Source organism: Balaenoptera physalus (assembly GCF_965194825.1).
Source record: "Balaenoptera physalus genome assembly, chromosome: 11".
NCBI classification, from domain to species: domain Eukaryota; kingdom Metazoa; phylum Chordata; class Mammalia; order Artiodactyla; family Balaenopteridae; genus Balaenoptera; species Balaenoptera physalus.
Genome location: NC_138896.1, coordinates 103,691,300 through 103,712,556, shown reverse-complemented (window position 1 = coordinate 103,712,556; position 21,257 = coordinate 103,691,300). Strand labels below are relative to the sequence as shown.

At 46.1% G+C, this 21,257-nt stretch overlaps 1 protein-coding gene across 7 annotated transcripts in view; it reads right to left on the bottom strand.

Annotated features, from left to right (window-relative positions):
- The window catches only part of LOC309639010 (protein jagunal homolog 1), a 34,485-nt gene extending 13,589 nt beyond the window's left edge, over positions 1–20,896 (bottom strand). For 3 of the 7 annotated variants that reach the window (XM_082415664.1, XM_082415665.1, XM_082415668.1), the window contains exons 1-3: positions 18,824–20,896; positions 17,686–17,868; positions 11,454–11,488 (exon numbers count right to left, since the gene is read on the bottom strand). In XM_082415664.1, the coding sequence (XP_082271790.1) occupies positions 11,454–11,488; positions 17,686–17,868; positions 18,824–18,828 (223 nt within the window). In that variant the 5' untranslated portion in view covers positions 18,829–20,896. Of the gene's footprint in view, positions 1–4,568; positions 5,641–7,260; positions 7,489–11,453; positions 11,489–17,685; positions 17,869–18,823 lie in introns of those variants that run through there. The other 4 variants (XM_082415669.1, XM_082415670.1, XM_082415671.1 and 1 more) reach the window with 4 other exon arrangements.
- Positions 20,897–21,257: the final 361 nt, after the last annotated feature.

The window sequence follows — 21,257 nt, the reverse complement described above, 5'->3', positions numbered from 1 at the left end:
ATGTCATGAAGGGCTTTAAAAAAAAAAAAAAGAAGTACTAGACGGAACGATGTGATGAGTTGGTAGGATTAACAACATGGGGGGGAGAAATTGTAATAGTTGGAAAGAAAAAAGGATAGTAGGTCTTACGGGAGTGAGTTATCAGTGACCAGATTTCTAGAACAGTAGGGATTGTTTGCAAGTGTCAACAAGGGAGGAGTACTTCTGTGGCTGGAATAGGAGGGGGCCAACTGGAGTAAAGGCAACAGAGGTATGTGGCAGGCCTGCAGCACAGCAGTCCTGTCCTTTTAGAAGGTGGCCAAGGCCCATCTCACCTGTGGTCTGTGTCTGAATGAGCTGATCCAGACTTCACTCTCCAATAACCTTTACGTGGGGAGCAAGCCAGGCGCTCAGGAGATCTTGGCAGGCCCCTATGCGTGCTCAGGTAGAGTACACTGTGGGGTCCTTGGGCAGCCATTCTTCCTGACAAAGCCTTACCCATGCATGGACGCTGGTCAGACAATGCAGCAGCGTCTCCAGGCTCTTCCTGTAATGCCAGATTCCCAAGGTCTGTTGGGGCAACTGTGCCTACTGTTTGGGCACCCTGGGCAAAAAGGTCCAACCAATTAGACCAACAAAAACCAAGAGTACAAAAGTGTTCCTTTCTTATTCCTGCTCTTCCAGAAGGGATCAATCTCCAGAATACCAATGCAAGAAGTTATGCTTAAGAGAAGAGGAAGGGACCCCCAATCTGAGACGGGAACACCAACACTGCTCATCAAGGGAAAGGATTTTGATATTTATTAAGCACCTACTATGTACTATACAGTTTATATACATTATTTTATTTAATCCTCACAACAACCTTGGGTGGTAGATGCTATGATCCCCATATGTTAGATCAAAAACAGAAGCTCAAATATCTTGCTCAAGGCAAAAGGTAGCAAAATGCCTGGCTAGATTTCTAACCTGAGTCAGTGTAATATCAAAAACTGTTCTTTCCACTATACCATGCTGCCTTTCCCATAGACTAGATGCTCACTAAGGGTTCTTCCAAGGCCTACACCCTCTAGCTCTGTAAACATCAGGGATTAATAACCATTCCTCACATTTGTATAGTGTTAGAGTTCTTAAAGCACCTTCACAAGATTTTACCTCATTTGATCTTCAAAACAATCCTGTGAATTTGGCAGGGCTGATCTTGGTACTTGAACCTGTCTTCTGATCCAAATACAGTGCTCTTCCCACTAAATCAAGATCCCTTTCAAAGGGGATCTTGTTTACTTCAGGGAATACTACAACCATGAGGAAGGGGGAAAAAAATGATTGGAAAGCCCAAAAAGCAGAATCCCAACAAGCCAACAAGCAGAAAACTAAAATGAACCAAACGGCTCTCTTTTCGTGTTGACAATAATTTTCATAATGGGTCTTTTTATTTTTTGCTGCGTTGGGTCTTTGTTGCTATGCGCGGGCTTTCTTTAGTTGCGGCGAGTGGGAACTACTCCTCGTTGTGGTGCGCGGGCTTCTCGTTGTGGTGGCTACTCTTGTTGCAGAGCACGGGCTCTAGGCGCGTGGGTTTCAGTAGTTGTAGCGCACGGGCTTAGCTGCTCTGTGGCATGTGGGATCTTCCCAGACTAGGGATCGAACCCATGTCCCCTGCATTGGCAGGCGGATGCTCAACCACTGCACCACCAGGGAAGCCCCTTCATAATGGGTCTTGAAAAGCACTACAAGACTGTAAAGCACCAATCTAGTAATCAAATAAATTTTAAATTCTTTTTTTAACTAATAATTATTTACATCCCGGTTCTTTAAAAATCAGCAATCTGTGCCTGGTGCACATAACTCCATTACCCACTCATTTCCATCTGCACCTCTCTGCTATCCAAATCCTACCCTTTACTCTAGTTGTTTGCTCTGACTTTAGTCTACAATAGCACAAGTTACTTCATTCAATAAATTCAAGGTGCATGCTGCACACTAGGTACAGAGCAAGGGGTGAGGAAAAGACATGTAAACTAGTTAATTCTGTCAGTAGAAGAGATAAAATTAAAATGCCATGTGAATTCAAAGGAAGAACCCTCATTCCTTGAAGTGAAGTAGCCAGAAGGCTCCAGAATTACCGTATAAAACTAGGTCTTGAAAAATAAGTAATAAAGAAGTATAAAAGCAGAAAAGGAAAATTTTTAAGGAAACTGGGAAAACAGGGAACCAATATGGGGATTCATAAGAGGTTTTCCTGACTGAGACAGTGTGTGAGTGACAGTATCAGGAGATAAATCAGGAGTGATGCACTGGGACCACACTTTGGAAATGCCTGAAAAGGATTAAGGAATTTTGGTGGTTCAAAAAATAATGGCACATCGGGCTTCCCTGGTGGTGCAGTGGTTAAGAATCCGCCTGCCAATGCAGGGGACACGGATTTGAGCCCGGGTCCAAGAAGATCCCACATGCCGCGGAGCAACTAAGCCCGTGCGCCACAACTACTGAGCCTGTGCTCTAGAGCCCACGAGCCACAACTACTGAGCCCACGTACTACAACTACTGAAGCCGGCACATCTGCAGCCCGTGCTCCGCAACAAGAGAAGCCAACGCGATGAGAAGCCCGCGCACCACAACAAAGAGCAGCCCCCGCTCACCGCAACTAGAGAAAGCCCGCGCGCAGCAACAAAGACCCAACGCAGCCAAAAGTAAAGAAAGAAAGAAAAGAAAAAAAATAATGGCACATAGTAGGGACTTAATGATGATCCAGAGCTGTACTCTTGCTATACTCACTTGCACACAGGGATGCAGGAAGAGGAATGAATATGAGGTAGAAGGCAAAGAGTTAAGTTTAGGACATGCAGAGTTTGAAATGATAATCAGGACATCTAAAGGTTGTGTACCTAGAAGTACTGCCAGTACCTAATAGAGACTGAGTACATACCTAATGTTTTTGTTTTTATTTATTTTTGGCTGTGTTGGGCCTTCGTTGCTGCACGCGGGCTTTTCTCTAGTTGCGGCGAGCAGGGGCTACTCTTCGTTGCGGTGTGCAGGCTTCTCATTGTGGTGGCTTCTCTTGTTGCAGAGCATGGGCTCTAGGCGTGTGGGTTTCAGTAGTTGTGGCACGCTGGCTCAGTAGTTGTGGCTCGCTGGCTCAGTAGTTGTGGCTCATGGGCTCTAGAGCGCAGGCTCAGTAGTTGTGGTGGTGCACGGGCTGAGTTGCTCCGTGGCATGTGGGATCTTCCCGGACCAGGGCTCGAACCCAGGTCTCCTGCATTGGCAGGCGGATTCTTACCCACTGCGCCACCAGGGAAGCCCCATACCTAATGTTTATAGAACAGAATGACTATAACTCTGGAAAGGGCAGAGACCCACAGTTAGAGATCTGGGCATCATCCAGACACGATAAAGTCAAGTGGGTAAGAGCAAAGGGACACACATCTTTTTTTTTTTTTAAATAAATTTATTTATTTATTTTTGGCTGCGTTGGGTCTTCGTTGCTGCGCGCAGGCTTTCTCTAGTTGTGGCGAGCGGGGGCTACTCTTTGTTGTAGTGTGCGGGCTTCTCATTGCGGTGGCTTCTCTTGTTGCGGAACACGGGCTCTAGGCTCGCAGGCTTCAGTAGTTGTAGCGCACGCGCTTAGTTGCTCCGTGGCACATGGGATCTTCTTGGACCCGGCTCAAATCCATGTCCCCTGCATTGGCAGGCGGATTCTTAACCACTGCGCCACGAGGGAAGCACATGTGCGCCACACATCTTTCATGCAATAAATATTTACTGTGTCAGACTTTTATGTGTGAAAGGGCCTTTAGTTCACGGATCTCTTTCCCACTTCTATTTTTAACTTCTCTGCCCCACATCATTACATACTGTGTTCATTAGTTGTTTCACATGGATATTACGTTTCACCTAGATTGCAAATTTTCTATATGCATGATACTTTAAAATTCTTTTGGATACCATAAAACAGTATTAGACACATAACTAACACTGTTAACACTGAATGATAAACATGAATATCCAACCAAAAGACGAACCCATAACCCAAGCTGGATAAATGAGAACGGGCCATTTGAGAGGTGGAGGTTAAATGTATGGCCCACAGTAGTTCCTGCCAGTCAGCTGCAGGGTTGCAACTATGACTTAAGTTTCCTATGTCCAGTTCACTTCCCCACTGCCACTGCCAGGTTTCTCGGGGAGCCTCTACGTACCTCCTAGTGACTAAGGCCGCTCAAACAACACACTTTTCAGGGCTTCCCTGGTGGCACAGTGGTTGAGAATCTGCCTGCTAATGCAGGGGACACGGGTTCGAGCCCTGGTCTGGGAAGATCCCACATGCCGCGGAGCAACTAGGGCCCGTGAGCCACAACTACTGAGCCTGTGCGTCTAGAGCCTGTGCTCCGCAACGAGAGAGGCTGCGATAGTGAGAGGCCCGCGCACCGCGATGAAGAGTGGCCCCCGTTTGCCGCAACTAGAGAAAGCCCTCGCAAGAAACAAAGACCCAACACAGCCAAAAATAAATAAATAAATAAAAATTAAAAACAAAAAAACAAAAAAAACACACACTTTTCACACTCTATCAGATGCCGAACACAAAGCACAGGGGGGACAAGGCAGTTGTAACTTTATTGAGGTTTTTTAATTAAAACGTTTCACAGTAGAGACCACAGCCTGCAAGGGGAGCAGCCTCTCAAATGTTTCCTGCCCCATGACTCATAGATTGAAGTAGAATGTGATTTATTCCCTATCTCCTTCAGTCTCGGTGGCTAAGGGGTGATGGATGGAAGCGGAGACAATGACCAAGAGGCAAGGATGAAAAACTCAGAAGGATCTCAACTTCAACCAGCTGAAATTTGTTTCACAGCTGCTGATCACCCAGTTCCACCAACCAGGAGTAAATTAAACATAGTTTTGCTACCAGCTGATTGCAACAGAAGGGGCTTTGCAGAACTTGGGCCTAGTTTGCACTAGTTGCCAACATCGCAGCTGCCAAAGTCACCGAAGGAGGTTTTAGAACAGCTCCTCTACCCTCTCACTCCACTGGATGGGAGGCCCAGGCTTCACCTCACACAGTAGTTCATCAAGCAGGCTTCATTTACGCTTCTTCTCCTGTGTGCTGGTGAACCAAGAGTCTAGGAGCTTCTTGCTGTAGTATAACTGCCAGGCATGCACTTGGACCACCAGCACCAACACCAGATACATGACGGAGACGGCAGAGAAACCAAAGAGGAAGCGGTAGGCCTTGCCATGGCGGTAGAGCTGCTGTGCAGCAGGGAACATCTCCATGCTGCCATATATGAGGGGAGCGATGGAAAAGAGCCCCATGCTGATCATGGAGAGCACCAGGTAGCTAATGTTGTTGCGGGGGAAGGAGAGGAGGCCCAAGAGGGAGGGCACAATGCTCAGCAAATAGGGGTACTCCCACTGATAGGGCATGGCCACCTGATCATGCGACAAGAGCCTCAGGTGCCCCACGCTCATCTTGGCAACCAGCAGCAGCCATATGACCAGATGCACGTAGATCAGCTTCTTGATTTCATACTTGAGGGTCACACTGTGGGGCAGAGCAGAGGGAGAAGTACCTTTCATTCAAAATTTTCTGACCACCAACTCCATGTCAGGCAACTATACTGGACACTGGGAAACAGACGTGAATAAGGTATAGTTCCTGCCTGGAGGCTGGGAACAAGGTACATAGGAAGAAAAAAGTTAATTAAAAAATGAACTGGAAAAACTCTAGTAAATCTATGTTGCAAAATATACGAAATCACAGGAAGGAGTAATGAATTCTGATTGAGATGAGTTGACTGAGAAGGCTGTCTGGACAAGGGTGTTACCTGAGCTAGGCTCTGAGACGTGGGTGGAGATGGACATTCCAAGCAGAGGTAACAGCACGCAGGCAAAAAGGCATAAGCATTTGTGTTCCAGGAGAGCAAACAGTTGGGTGTGGAAGGACTACATTGTGGTGGAGAAGGGAGTAGCAGGATATGAAGTTGCAAGGACTATCACTGAGTCACTTTAAAGACAGAAGAGTAACTCAGGGCTGTGTTTAGAAAGAGAACTCTGGGGAATTCCCTGGCAGTCCAGTGGTTAGAAATCTGGGCTTTAACTGCCAAGGCCACGGGTTCAATCCCTGGTCAGGGAACTAAGGTCCTGCAAGCCCCATGGTGCGGCCAAAAAAAAAAAAAAAATGAACGAGAACTCTGACTGTAGCATAGGAGGATAGCCTATGGAAGGAGGTACTGGCAGCAAGGAAACCAACTCAGGCTGCCCGTACTTCTCCAGCTAGAGTACATTTTTCATCTAAAGTAAGCATATTTTCTCTTATTCTTTGAATTCTCTCAGGCCCTAAATATATCCCCTTCACACCTTCATAGAGCAGAGTTTCTGCTCTAGACAGGCATGAAAACACTGGCTTTAAGTTGTGAGGTGTCCTTTAGACAAGGGTCTAAGGACAAGAATAAAGTGAGGTTTCAAAGAGCTTGTCATTAAGACGTGGAAAAGATTCTGGGAAATTTCAATGCATTTAAGTAAAGAAAATCTCTAAAAAATTTTTATTTTTTAAAATATTCATTATAGAAAGTGCAGAAAGGTGGGGCAGGAGGGGAATCAGTCACTTGTAGACTTCAAGCTCCATGAAGGCAGGGACCAGTTTTGTTTGTCAATAAACTTTTTTATTGAAGGTATAACATGAATACAAAGACCAGGGCTGCTTTCGCTATTCCATCCTCAGGGCCTAGCACAATGCCTGATGGGTAGAAGCTCAATAAATATTTGTTGAACGAATAAACGAATGTAGAAATATCCCTTACGTGGGGGGTTTCATAAAACTCATTTGAGGCAGAGAAAGTCTGGACTTCAAGGTCCAAATCCCCAAAACAACCCAAAATATAACAGCTACCGCGTACTGGGCGGACTTACGTGCTAGATCTTATGCTACGCTCTTTACGCGATTATTGGCTCACTAACTCATCACCAAGACCGAAAAGGTAGATTAATTTTCCCTTGCCAGATAAGCAAACTGAGGCTCAATTAGAAATCAGGTTCCCGAGATCGGAGAGCGGGGCCAGCATCGCCGAGACACCGGAGCCCAGGCGGGGCCGTACCCCTCAAGGCACAGCGGGATCAAGGGGTGGAGCGCACAGGAGCGACGGGACTTCCCGGGATTGGGGGCCGGCCCCGAGCCGTCGCAGGAGGAGGGGACTTGGCAGGTGCGCGAGAACGGGCTGGGGAGCAAGACCCTGAGGCCGGGCCGGCGTCGCGTTCCAGGCCCTGCGAGCTCCTCGCCTCACTTCATACCTCATCTGGTAGTGCGTGGCGACGCGCTCCCGGTGCTGAAAGTCGCTGCCGTCGGTGCCGGCCGCTCGCGGGCCTGCCCGAGACGCCATCTTCCCTGCCCAGAGCCCTGGAGCCCCTCACGCCGACCAGCTGCGGCGATTAGAGCGCCAACATGCCTGCCAACCCTACGCCGCCGCCGCAGCTCCGCCCACCCAACAGCCGAGCGGTTCTGTGAGGACAACTTCCGGCCTCTCTGTCTCCGGAGGACCGACTCTGTAGTCACGTCCCTGCGCACGCGCACACATACGCACATGCTTTTCTTCTCGGCCCCGCGCTGTCCGTCTCTCCCCAGCCTTTGGAGCGCGCAGAAAATTAAGCTCTGGCACGTTTTTCTTTTTGCCAAGGTCGGGAGCTGATACTCCACCCTCTCGAGCACTTACACTTTCTTTAACTCTAATTCGAGTTTAAGACGTCTCTGTTCCCACTTCACAGATGGAGAAACTGATGCCTGGAAGGGATCTGTGACTTTCCCAAGAGCGTGCATCTTTCACACTCAAAGTCTCAAAATATCTCCCCACGGATTAATCTTTGCAAGAAGAAACGGTAGCTTTACAGTGGAGAAACCTGGCACGCACCCCGTTAACTAAGTAATCAAGTTAACTTGCCCAGGAGTGAGACAAACTGACTCCTTATGCCTCCTGCTAATATTGAGGACACAGCAGCACTGAGGTGATTTTCTTGCCCAAAATACTTAACCTGAATCTAATCATGAAGAGGTGACAGATAAACTCAAATTGAGGGACGTTCTACAAAATAACTGGATATACTTTTAAGAAATGTCAAGGCCATGAAAGAAAAAGAAATTAGGTAGAGGCAGAAAGCAGAGTAGTGGTTGCCAAGGAATGTGGTGATGATGGTTGCACAACTGTATGAATATACTTCATGCCACTGAACTGTGTACTTAAAGATCGTTAATTTTATGTTATGTACATTTTACCACAATAAAAAAATACATAAAATAAGAAAATTTCAAAATTGTTATCTGAAAAAACTGAAGTATCTTTTTATGTTTGAGTCATTTGTATTTCATTTCCCTGAACTGTGTTCGTATCCTTTGTCCATTTTTCTACTGCATTGTTGGTCTTGTTAATTTATATACAGATGGCAGAGAGAGAGAGAGAGAGAGATGACCTCTTGTCTATAATTTTAGTTGCCATATATTTTTCCTATTTATTGTACGTCTTTTGATTTACTCATGGTGTTACAATTTTAACATGTAGAATAGTTTTTTCGTAAGGTTGAATATATAGTCTTTTCTTTTTTGGCTTCTCAATTTTGCTTCATAACTAGAGTCCGTCTCTATTCCAAGGTGCTCAAATGATTTTATGCATTTCAGCATTTGAGAACCATGCTCAGACATCTGCCTCCCAGACCAGAGGTGAGCGCCTCAAAGAGAGGGGTAAGAACCGAGTCATCAGGACTTCTCTGGTGGCGCAGTGGTTAAGAATCCACCTGCAGGGGACACGGGTTCGATCCCTGGTCCGGGAAGACGCCACATGCGGCGGAGCAACTAAGCCCGTGCGCCACAACTACGGAGCCTGTGCCCTAGAGCCCGCAAGCCACAACTACTGAGTCAGTGTGCCACAACTACTAAGCTCGCGTGCCTAGAGCCCGTGCTCCACAACATGAGAAGCCACCGCAATGAGAAGTCCGTGCACCGCAACGAAGAGTAGCCCCTGCTCACCGCAACTAGAGAAAGCACGCACACAGCAACGAAGACTCAACGCAGCCATAAATAAATAAATAAATAAATAAATAAATAATGCTTGCTGAATACATAAATTATGAATGAGCCAAAACCATCCTCTTCTCCTAAGCACTGTGAAGAATCCTCAGGTTCACCAAGCATTCCTCCATCCCCCACAGACACTCTCTGGCTTTAGCTTGTGCTTATCCTTTTCTTTTCTGTGTGTGATTTCCATGATGTTCATCAGGGCTTCTGAGTCAGACTGCTTCTGAGTCATCCATTGGCTTATCATGAGACACTAGGCACATGTTGGATGTTCAATAAATATTTGAGGCATGAATGTCCAAGGCAGGGGCCCCAACCCTTTCCCCAGAACTTCCTCCCTGAAGTATTGGTACTTCTCTTCTGGCTCTTGGTCTGTCTTGAAGTTTAGTGATTTGTGTTCCTGTCTCCTCACCCTGCTCATTCTCTTCTCAAATCCTTTGCACTGATGTTTCCTTTACCTTGAATGCCCCAGGACTTCAAAAGACTGGATTCCAGTCCCGGGTGGAACACTATAGACTGAATGTTTGTGTCCGCCCCCGCCTTGCCCCCATTTGTATGTTGAAACCTAATCCCCAATGTGATGATATTTGGAGGTGGGATTTGGGGGTGGCGGGATTAGTGTACTTATCAAAGAGACTCCCTTGCTCCTTCTACCAGGTGAGGACACAGAGAGAGGACAACTCTCTGTGAACCAGGAAGAAGGTCTTCACCAGAGACCAGAACTACCAGCACCTTGATCTTGGACTTGTCAGCCTCCAGAACTATGAGAAATAAGTTGCTTATTAGCCACCAGTTTATGGTATTCTGTATAGCAGCCCAAACAGACCAAGACACTCCAGGTCTTGAAAAGACTGACTCCTCATCAGTCAGGATTTAGCTGAAAGCTCACCTCTGAGGCCTTTCTTAAGCCCACAGGCCAATCTAGCTCTCCAGCCATTTGCTATCATATCACCTTGTGTTGTTTTCTTCCCAGAACATCATTATCTGAAATTATCTTGATTATTTGCATATTTGTTCATGGTCTGAGTTCCCCCTTCCTCCAGGAATGTCAGCTCCTTGAAGTGTGGGACAAGGCTGTGTTGTTTCCTGCTGTATTCTCAGACCCTAGGAGGGCTGGCTCACGGTAAGTGCCTAATAAGTATTTGTTGAGTGAATGAATGATGGTTGCCTGAAAGCTTTTATAGGGAAGGATTTAGACATAAGTAATAGGAGGAGGATGATGATGATGATTATAGCTATTTATTGAGCCTGATGGGTGCACTAAACTTTATATCAAGTACTTTTCACGATTATCTCATTTAATCTTCATGACAACCCAGTGGGGTAGGAACTATTTTTAATGCCCATTTGTTAGATCCAACTGAAGCTTAGATGAGTTACATCACACAGCTAGTGCTAGACTGCTGGTTTTCAAAATAGGGTCCCTAAGTAGCCACAGTGTCAGCATCAGCTCGGAAACTCTTAGAAATACACTTTCTTAGGCCCCACCCCAGACATACTGAGTCAGAAACTCTGCGGTGGAGGCCAGCAAGCTAATTTTTAACAAGCCTTCCATGTGATTCTGATGCAGTAGTGTGAAAAACCCAACTCTAAAAGAAAGGTGAGGTTGAACTCTTTTTTTTAAAAACAGCTTTATGCAGATATAATCCATATACCACACACGCTTAGGTGTACAATCCGATGGTTTTAGTATATTTGCAGGGTTGTACAACCTCCAAATAGGCTTAGCACAATCATCAAAGTAGATTGTGTTTAGATTACTAGATTAGAACTTTTTCTGGGCTCCCCTGAAAGAAACCCCATGCCCACTAGCAGTCCCCATTCCCCTTCCACTCTCCAGCCCCTCTAAACAACCACTAATTAATTTTTTGTCTTTATAGTTTTGTCTATTCTGGACATTTCATACAAGTGGAATGATACAAGTATGTATGTGATCTCTTGTGACTGGCTTTGCATAATGTTTGCATAATAAATCCCTTGTGATTTCACTTTGCATAATGTTTTCAACGTTTGTCCATGTACTGTAGTAGCATAGATCCTTTCGATTGACAAATAATATTCCATTTATGGATATACCACAGTTTTTTATCCATTCATCAATTGACGAACATTTGGGTTGTTTCTACATTTTGCCGGTTGTGAATAACACTATGAACTTTCTCGTGTATGAGTTTTTGTGTTGACATAGATTTTCATTTCCCTTGGAGATATATATATAACTCCAAATACTATGTATATGTAGAACTGCTGGGTCATAGATCTTACACTCTTAACCACTACACATTTCAGCTAGTCTTTATTATTATTATTAAATTATCTGCTATTATTAAATAATTATATTATCAATAATACCAATATTTGTTTCTATCTATTAAGTATCTCTGTTGCAAAGCCCTTTACTTTTATTATTACAAATCCTTACCTCGGTCAGGATCATTAAGACAGGAATCATTATCTCTGTTGAAAAGGTGAGAGAAACTGGGGCTCAGGAGGTTAAGGGAACTTGTCTACACTCCAACAGCTAACATGGGTAGAGCTGGGACCACCATGCACACCTGCCTGTTTCCTGTGCCCTCTGTGCCCAATACCATGTCCTGGGCCATACCCTGCCCCAGATCTTTCGAAACATGCCTCCACCCCTCCTTTCTGGCTTTTTCTGGAAGTGAGGCTGGCTTGACATCCCAAGGGTGAGAGCTGCACACTCAGTGCCTGTGCTCTTTTCCAGCTGGGGCTGGAGGCCAGGGGAGGGGCTGCCCTGGGAGCAGGAAATAAAATGGAGGGAGGGCTGGGCTGAGCAGGGCAGTATTGGAAGGTTAGGAGGTAAGGAGTTTCTTATTCTGGGTTTTTTGTTTTGGTTTGGTTCTGGCTCCTAGAGAACCGGTGAGGTGGGGCTGGGTGGAGTTTTGCGATTGGGAGTGAGGAGGGAGGCTGAAGCAAGCTGATGTGGGTAGTGCTAAGTGGGGGAGAGGGCTTTCACAGACAGGCTGGCCTGGGGCGTCCCCTGCATTGTCAGAAGGAAAGACTGGGGAGGGGACTTCGTTGCATGCACTCCTTGAGCCCCTGGCTCTGAGGCAGGCCCTGTCTGCATGGGGGCTGGGAAAGGGAGAACATCTCAGGGCGGGGCACCCAAGGAGCGGGGCTGCTATGGCAGAAGCAGACACTGAGGCCCACTTGGCTAGGAAGAAGGAAGGGCAAAGATGAAGGGGAAATTCCGTGAGCCGTCTAAGAAGGCTTTCCGAGCCGTGGAAAACAGTGAAACTCGGGCTTCAGGGCTGCAAACATTTAGCCCTGGGCCAAGGGAGGCATTACAGGCGGAGGAACTGCCTGCAGGAGGGCTTGGAGCCTGCAGGAGCTTTATCGAGCAGGCTCAGGAGAGAAGGGCGGGCAGGTCAGCCCAGGGCCGTCGGCTAGTGCCCAGATGGCTGCCAGCAGCCTTGAGCCACAGTGGCTGTGTACATTTAAGTTAGTTAACATTCAATAAAAATAAAAATCCAGCTCCTCAGTTGTACTGCCACACTTCAAGTGCTCAATCGCCGTGTGGGGCTAGCAGCTCCAGTATTGGAGAGAACGGATATAGAACGGTTCCATCATGGTAGAGAGTCTCTGGCCAGCAGGAACCCTCAGGAGGGGTTCAGATTGCTCAAGGACCCACTGGAGAGAGCAGGCTTAGGCTGGGTTGCCTGGCCTGGGAGGTCTCTGAGTAACAGGTCAGGGAAGGTCCCCAGCAGTGCAAGGTGGTGTGACTCGCCTCCTGCCAGCGTAAAGTGGACTCTGCCCCCAGGACAGGAACTAACCAGGCAGGGCCTCTTCAGTCCCGACTTGTGAACCCTGATCAGTGTGACCAGAGCCAGGGTCAGAGAAACATGGAGTGAGTGGTGCCGGGGAGGGAGGAGCGGCTGCGGAGCAGGGCTGAGCCTGGGCACTAAGGGGGTCTCCAGCTTGGTCACGGTGGCATACATGGGTGGGACAGGGGTAGGGCTGGGGGAGGTGTGTGTGTGAGTTGCTAGAGGAGACCAGAGCAGAGGCTTGATGGATGGAGGTTGGGTTGCTCTGTGTCAAAAGACAAGAGAGAGGGAACCCTCCCATCCCCACCTAAGGAGCTGTCTCTGCTTCCTTCCCAGGCCCAACACTGTCCAGCTGACGAGGATGGAGTACGCCATGAAGTCCCTCAGCCTTCTCTACCCCAGGTCCCTCTCCAGGTGAGGAGAGCCAAGCATGCAAGGGAAGGGGAGCTACTGTGAGCTGTAGGGCAGACCTTCTTGAACTTTGATGGGCACATAAGTCACCTGGGCGTCTTGTTCAAATGCAGGTGCTGATTCAGGAGGTCTGGAGTGGGACCCAAGATTTGCCCCTCCCACAAGCCCCCAGGAGATATTAATGCTGCTGTCTCTCCCCACCCCAAGTCCCCCATATCACACATTGAGTAGAAAGAGGTAGATACTGCTTGATGCTTTCATTATTGATCTCATTTAAACCTCACCACAACTTTGGGAAGTGGGGATTATTATGCCAAATTAATAGATGGGGAAACAGAGGCACAGGGTGGGCTCTCTCAGTCACCTAGCAAATGGGTAGTGGAGCCAGGATTCGAACTTGGGTCTGCCTGACTCCAAAATCTAGGTTCACTGCACTCCTTTTGTTCTACAGCGTGTATCTGAGTTCAAAACTGTCTTATATTGACCTCAGCTTTGCCACTTTGTCTCACATTACAGGTGAGAAGAATGAGGCTAAGAGAGGAGGAAAGTGGTAATTGGGCAAATGTGGGGTAGTCTTCTATCATTGGCTACTTGTCACGGTCTGAAACCCAGCAGTGTCAATATCACTTGGGAACTCATTACATACATAAAATCTCAGAACCTACCCAGACCTTCTGAATCAGAACCTGCATTTTAACAAGATCACCAGGGGACTGATGTGTCCACTAAAGTTTAAGATGCACTGATCCAGAGACTTCCCTGGTGGTCCAGTGGGTAAGACTCCGCGCTCCCAATGCAGGGGGCATGGGTTCAATACCTGGTCGGGGAACTAGATGCCACATACATGCCAAAACTAAGAAGTCCGCATGCTGCAACTAAAGATCCCGCGTGCCGCAACTAAGACCTGGCACAGCCAAAATAAATAAATAAATAAATATTTAAAAAAAAAAAAAAAAAAGATGCAGCAATCCAGCAGGCTTTTGAGGAAGACTATCTAGAGCAGGTCTGGTGGGTGGTAGGGGAGGAGGAATATGATGAGCTCAGCCTGGAGGATTAGGAGAGTAAGTTACCCTGCTGTGCGCTGAGGGCTGGGAGGCATCAGACAGCTCATTCTGATGCTCCATATGGCCTCCAGATACGTGGCAGTCAGCACCTCGGTGGTGACCCAGAAGCTGCTGTCAGAGCCCAGCCCGGAGGCCCCCAGGGCCCGGCCCTGCAGAGTAAGCAGTGCTGACCGGAGTGTGCGGAAGGGCATCATGACACACAGCCTTGAGGACCTCCGCCTCAAGGTAGGAATGGGCCTGTCTCTGCACAGCCCTCTTTGGGGACCTTGGCTGAGAGCCGGCCCCAACAGCTGCCTCTGCATCATGAGCCAGGGGCTCAGCAGGGGTGGAGTTCATGGCTTAGATGGTGAAAAGATTTCCTTTCTAATGGCACTCCAGTGGGCTTGTAGTGCCCACCTGGAGTCCTGTCTGTCTGTTGACAGGGGGAGGGCAGTACATTACCGTCTGATACTAACAATAGGTCAGTGGTATTTTTGGAGTCTATTTTTCTTACTGGAGGGACCCTTAGGTTCCCTTTTCCAGTAGTACTTAAACTTGTAGAAGTGCCCAGAAGTTGGGGTATTGTGCAAGATTTTAGAGATTCCCTTCCCTATCTCCTTCCCTTACCTTCATGCAGGGCAATTCTCCTTCAATCTGTCTCCTACATTGACCTTCCACGCAAAGCTTTGTTAACAGCTGTGGAAGACTTTCTTCAAACTTTTGATTAGGTGGGACTTCCCTGGTGGTCCAGTGGTTAAGACTTCCTGCTCCAATGCAGGGGGCACAGGTTCAATCCCTGGTTAGGGAACTAGGATCCCGCATGTCCCTCGGCACGGTCAAAAAAAAAAGTAAAAATTATTGATCAGGTAAGCTTCCAGAGAGGAAACCAAGGACACACAGCTCTTGTGGGTGGTAGTAACATTGGGCAAGAATGACACCCTTCCCCATTTCCATGCTCCCCCTACACTTGGTTGGGAGTAACTTGTCCTAATCTTTCCTTCTTCTTTTTTTTTTTTAATTAATTTATTTATTTATTTTTGGCTGTGTTGGGTCTTCGTTTCTGTGCGAGGGCTTTCTCCAGTTGCGGCAAGCGGGGTCCACTCTTCATCGCAGTGCGTGGGCCTCTCACTATTGCGGCCTCTCTTGTTGCGGAGCACAGGCTCCAGATGCACAGGCTCAGTAGTTGTGGCGCACGGGCCTAGTTGCTCCGCGGCATGTGGGATCTTCCCAGACCAGGGCTCGAACCCGTGTCCCCTGCATTGGCAGGCGGATTCTCAACCACTGCGCCACCAGGGAAGCCCATCTTTCCTTCTTATAAAGACACCTTTTCTTCTTACAAGTCATAGTGGATTATGGCCCACTCTAATGCCCTAATTTTAATATAATTACTTCTTTAAAGACTATCTCCAAATATAGTCACATTCTGAGGTACTGGGATTAGGACTTCAACATATGAATTTTGGGGGGATACCATTCAGCCCATAATACATACATCATAATACATACATCAACTGAATAAAACTGAGAGTCCAGAAATAAATCCATGTATCTGTGGTCAATTGATTTTTAACAGGATGCCAAGACTATTCAATGGAGAAAGAATAGTCTTTTCAACAAATATTCCTGAGACAATGGGCTATCCAAATGCAAAAGAATGAAGTTGGATCCCTCCCTCATACTACATATAAAATTAATTCAAAGCAGATCAAAGATCTAAATGTAGAGCTAAAACTATAAAACCCTTAGAAGAAAACATAGGTATAAGTGTTCATAACCTTGGTTTCTTAGATATGGCACCAAAGCACAAGTAACCAAAGGGAAAAAAGTTGGACTTTATCTACATTAAAAACTTCTGTGCATCAAAGGACACTATCAAAAAAAATGAAAAGATAACCCACAGAATGGGAGAAAATATTTGCAAATCACATATCTGATAAGGGTCTAGTATCAAGAATATATAAAGAACTCTTAAAACTCAATAAAAAGACGATCCAGTTGAAAATGGGCAAAGAATCTGAGTAGATGTTTCTCCAAAGAAGATGTACAAATGGCTGATAACACATGAAAAGATGCTCAGCATCCTTAGTCATTAGGGAAATGCAAATCAAAAACACTCCATACCGCTAGAATGGCTAAAATAAAAGACAGACTGACAAGTGTTGGTGAGGATGTAGAGAAATTGCTGTTGCGAATGTAAAATCATGCAACAGCTTCAGAAAACAGTTTGGTATTTCCTTAAGAAGAGTAAACATAGAGTTATTATATGACTCAGCAATTCCAATCCTAGGTATATATCCAGGAAAATTGAAAAGACATGTCACACAAAAATTTGTACATGAATGTGCATAGCAGCATTATTCATAATACTCAAAAAATAGAAACAACCCACATGTCCATCAATTGAAGAATGGATTAAAAATGTGGTATATCTATTTAGTAGAATATTATTCAGCCATAAAAAAGTAAAGAATCATGCTGCAACATAGATGAACCTTGAAAACTTGTTAAGTGAAAGAAGCCAGTCTAAAGAGACCACACATTGTATGATTCCACTTATATGAAATGTCCAGAATAGACAGATCCACAGAGATGGACAGAAGAGGAGAGGTTGCCAAGGGCTAGGAAATGAGGAGTGACAGCTAATGGGGCTAGGTTTCTCTTTGGGGTAAAAATGGGGTTGAAAATGTTTTGAAATTATATGGTTGTGGTAGTTGCACAACTTTGTGAATATGCTAAAAACCACTGGATTGTGTACTTTAAAAGAGTGAATTTTATGGCATGTGAATTATATCGCAATTAAAAATTACATGTGTGACTCCCATTATACTTTTTTAAGATTTATTTTTTGTTTTTTGGCTGTGTCGGGTCTTAGTTGTGGCCCGCGGGATCTTCGTTGAGGCATGAGGGATCTTTCATTGTGGTGCGTGGGCTTCTCTCTAGTTGTGGCATGCGGGTTTTCTCTTCTCTAGTTGTGGCGTGCGGGCTCCAGGGTGTGTGGGCTCTATAGTCTGCAGCATGCGGGCTCTAGTTGAGGTGCACGAGCTCAATAGTTGTGGCACGTGGGCTTAGTTGCCCCGTGGCATGTGGGATCTTAGTTCTCTGACCAGGGATCGAACCCGCATCCCCTGCATTGCAAGGCGGATTCTTTACCACTGGACCACCAGAGAAGTCCCTCCCATTATATTTTTATTGGACAGCACTATTCTAGAATATTAACCATGAAGTCAGATAACAAGGGATACCATAATATAGGTTCTTTGGATGGTGATCCCACAGCAAGAGCCCTGGGTTCCCGTCCCATCCCATAAATCCCGGCCCACTAGTGTGTGTGTGAGGTGTGCCAGCTGAGGTGTGTGATGTGGGTCTTCCCCATACCAGCTCTGTGGCTACATGTGATGGCAGAAGCATCACTTACCTTATTCTCCAGGTCCAGGATACCCTGATGCTGGCAGACAAGCCTTTCTTCCTGGTGCTGGAGGAAGATGGCACAACTGTAGAGACAGAAGAGTATTTCCAATCCCTGGCAGATGACACCGTGTTCATGGTCCTCAATAAGGGGCAGAAATGGCAGCCCCCATCAGAGCAGGTGACGTCCCACCTGTCAGGGAGAATACTGGGAGCTTAGGAGAAATCCTTGAGGGGTGCCAACCACATGCTTGTCTTGATGCAGGGCACTAGGTACCAACTGTCCCTCTCCCGTAAGCCTGCCAAGAAGATCGATGTGGCCCAAGTAACCTTCGACCTGTACAAGGTGAACCCACAGGACTTCATTGGTTGCCTGAACGTGAAGGCGACTCTCTATGGCACATATTCCCTTTCCTATGATCTGCGCTGCTACGGGGCCAGACGCGTCATGAAGTAAGTGAATTGGGATTAGCTGGGTACAGGCTGGGTACACAGCAATGGGAGAGGCCCTATCTTCCCCCATGCACCTCAGACTTCTCGGAGCCTGGGCCTGGTGTTGATGCTGAAAAAGCATGACAATTAGCATTTGTCTAGGACTTTATGGCTGAATTCATGCTTTAGTTTATAGTAGTATATGCCAAAGGGATACATATACTCCTGCTGGTGGAACCTGGATACATTTAGCTTTTCTAATTACCTTCCACTATAACAACTAATTATTTTTCACCTAAAGTAGCAAGTTTTCCTAAGTAGTCTTCTAATCTTTTGAAAAATGAACATGTGTCAAAAATTTTATTGAACTCAACTAGTGAGAGAACCAGCAAGAAGTTACAATCAGTTCAAAATCCCACCCATACATAGATCCAACAAGAATGCTGAGCTATTTATAAATACAAAATTGGATTTTTCCATGGGGGTGGGAGGGATGAAATAACTGTCCTTCCATAGAACGGAATTAATTTGTATGTCTATGGACAATAGTCATTTGTATCATCTAATGAACTTTAAAAGAAACTTTTTACTTTACTTTTGAAAGTCTAATCAAGTATCACAGGAAGCATGGGAATATGTTTAATCATAAGACAAGTACTGTTATGGTAGTGGTTTCCAAATTCAGCTATTCCAGTGGTGCTCTAGAGAATTCTTACCTCATTAGGCGGATGTAGCCACTGAGGCAGAGGCATCTAAATAGTCGAAAACCACAAAGCTGGCCTCTTGCCAGTTACTTCTGACAGACGCTACTCCTCCCCAGTTGCTTCATTTAGTGTTTACTGAGCACTCTCTGTGTCCTGGCCCTATGCTATGAGCTAGAGACACAGAGATAAATAAGATGTCAGAACAAGCTCCATGAGGGCAAGAATTGCTGTTGCCTCCAATACCTTGGTGAATGCTGGTACGTAGCAATAATTCAGATAATTGTACAATGAATGAAGATACATATGATCCTCATTCTCAGGGGCTTCTGAGAAATCCTACTCCTTCCAGAGTTCTGCCAGAACGTATGTAGCTAGAGCATACCAGACCTTCTTGGCTTTCCGAGTTTATTCTCTGCATTCCCAGTCTGCAGATGAGGGACCTGAGGCCGTGTGGTTCTGCCTGCCAGAGATAACACTGAGCGGCAGGCTTGAGCCTCGTTCTATGGCAAGAAGTTCCATTTTCCTCTTATACCATATCTTATACCTCTCTTGATCTGGGCTTGCTGCCAGCAGTTTGCAGATTGCAAAATCTAGAGCAAGAAGTTTCAGCCTTTAAACTCAGTCCATCTAGGGGAAGTGGGACCCTCAGAGCTAAACACAGTAGGCATATTGGTCCCAAAAGAAAAACAAAAAACAACAGCAAGCTGGAATCAGTGGAATGACTTAGGGGCATCAGCAAGTGTTTTTTCTTTAATGGTGGTAAAATACACATACCATAAAATTTACCATTTTAACCACTTTTTTTTTAAGTATAAAATTCAGTGACATTAAGTACATTCACAGTGTTGTGCAACAGTTACTTGTGCCTCTATTTCCAGAACTTTTTCATCATCCCTAACTGTAACTCTGTACCCATTAAACACTAACTCTCCACACCCGCTTCCCCCAGCCCTGCTAACCTCTGTTCTACTTCCTGTCTCTGTTAATTTTCCTATTCTAGGCAACTCATGTAAGTATAATCATATAATGCTTGCCCTTCTGTGTCTGGCTTATTTCACTTAGCATAATGTTTTCAAAGTTCATCCATATTGTAGCATGTGTCAGAATTTCATTCCTATTTATGTCCAGACAGCTGGTTTGAAGCCTCAGTTCTCTAATTTGAGAAATGGGTATACTTCTCAGGTTTCACCTTTAAATTTTTTAAGTATTTTCATGTACAGATGTTTATGATTCTAATTGTCTTTCTGCCCTCCTCCACCTCAGCCATAATATAAGTTCCTTTACTGAATGAAGGTTAATAGAAGACAAGTTTTAATATCAGCCAGAAAGAATTTATTTTCCTTTTGTTTTCTTCTCCCTGATCCCCCCTAGGACTAGACACCCCTAGTGAGCCTCACCTATCTCTTTCAAACAGATCTGGATAAGAATTTGGTTAAAGTAGTGAAGCATTCAACCAGCTAGTCTTGATCCTACGTTTCCCCTTCTCTTCTACATATCAGGTCCTATGTTAAGTGATTTATGTTATTTCATCTTCCTAACCCTGTGTGGGATCAAAATGGTATGATCTCATTTTACAGATGAGGGTGCCGAAGCTCAGAGCTATAGAGGTTTGCCAAGGTTGCCACAGCTAATGAAACTGAATTAGAACTCAGGCCTGTCTGACTGGAGTTCTGTCCTCAGTACACTGCAACACCAGACACGGAGATCTTCACGTCCAGCACTCTGAAAATTAGCTAGACTACAAATGACTTGGAAACACTTCTGTCTAGAGCAGAGGTTGTGAAGGGCAGAGTCATGTGACAGAGATCAGTCTGGCTGGCCCAAAGTAGCATTAGAAAAATAAAAGGCCTTGTTAAATGAGCTTGAATTTTGCACGAGAAGAGGGAGGTTGTGGACGTCTCAGTTAAGGTACGATTGCAGGTAACACTGTAGACCCTGTCCTATTTGCTGAGGGAGGGCAGCATCTGTTCTGTTTGCACATCACTCTACAGTTTATGAAGTTATGAACGCAGCGTGGGGGAGCAGGCATTTAGGGGAAGCAGGAAGGGGCTTTCTTTGTGTTTTGACCCTAGTGCCTTCTCATCCCACCCAGAGAAGCTCTCCGCTGGGCCCTCTTCAGCATGCAGGCCACAGGCCACGTACTGCTCGGCACCTCCTGTTACCTGCAGCAGCTCCTGGATGCCACAGAGGGAGGGCAGCCTCCCAAGAGCAAAGCCCCATCCCTCATCCCGACCTGTCTGAAGATACTGCAATGAAAGCCCAGCCAAGGACTAGACCGGGGACCCCATGCTCAGCTGGTAGCACCCACAAGCCTGGCAGCTAGACAGCTTCTTACCTTCCCAACACCTCCCTCAGCCCCACTGGAACATGAATGATGAAGCAGGGGGAAGGGCCGGAAACCTGGGCTGGGCTGGCCAAAGGAGAACTGAGGGCTCTTGGCCTGGCC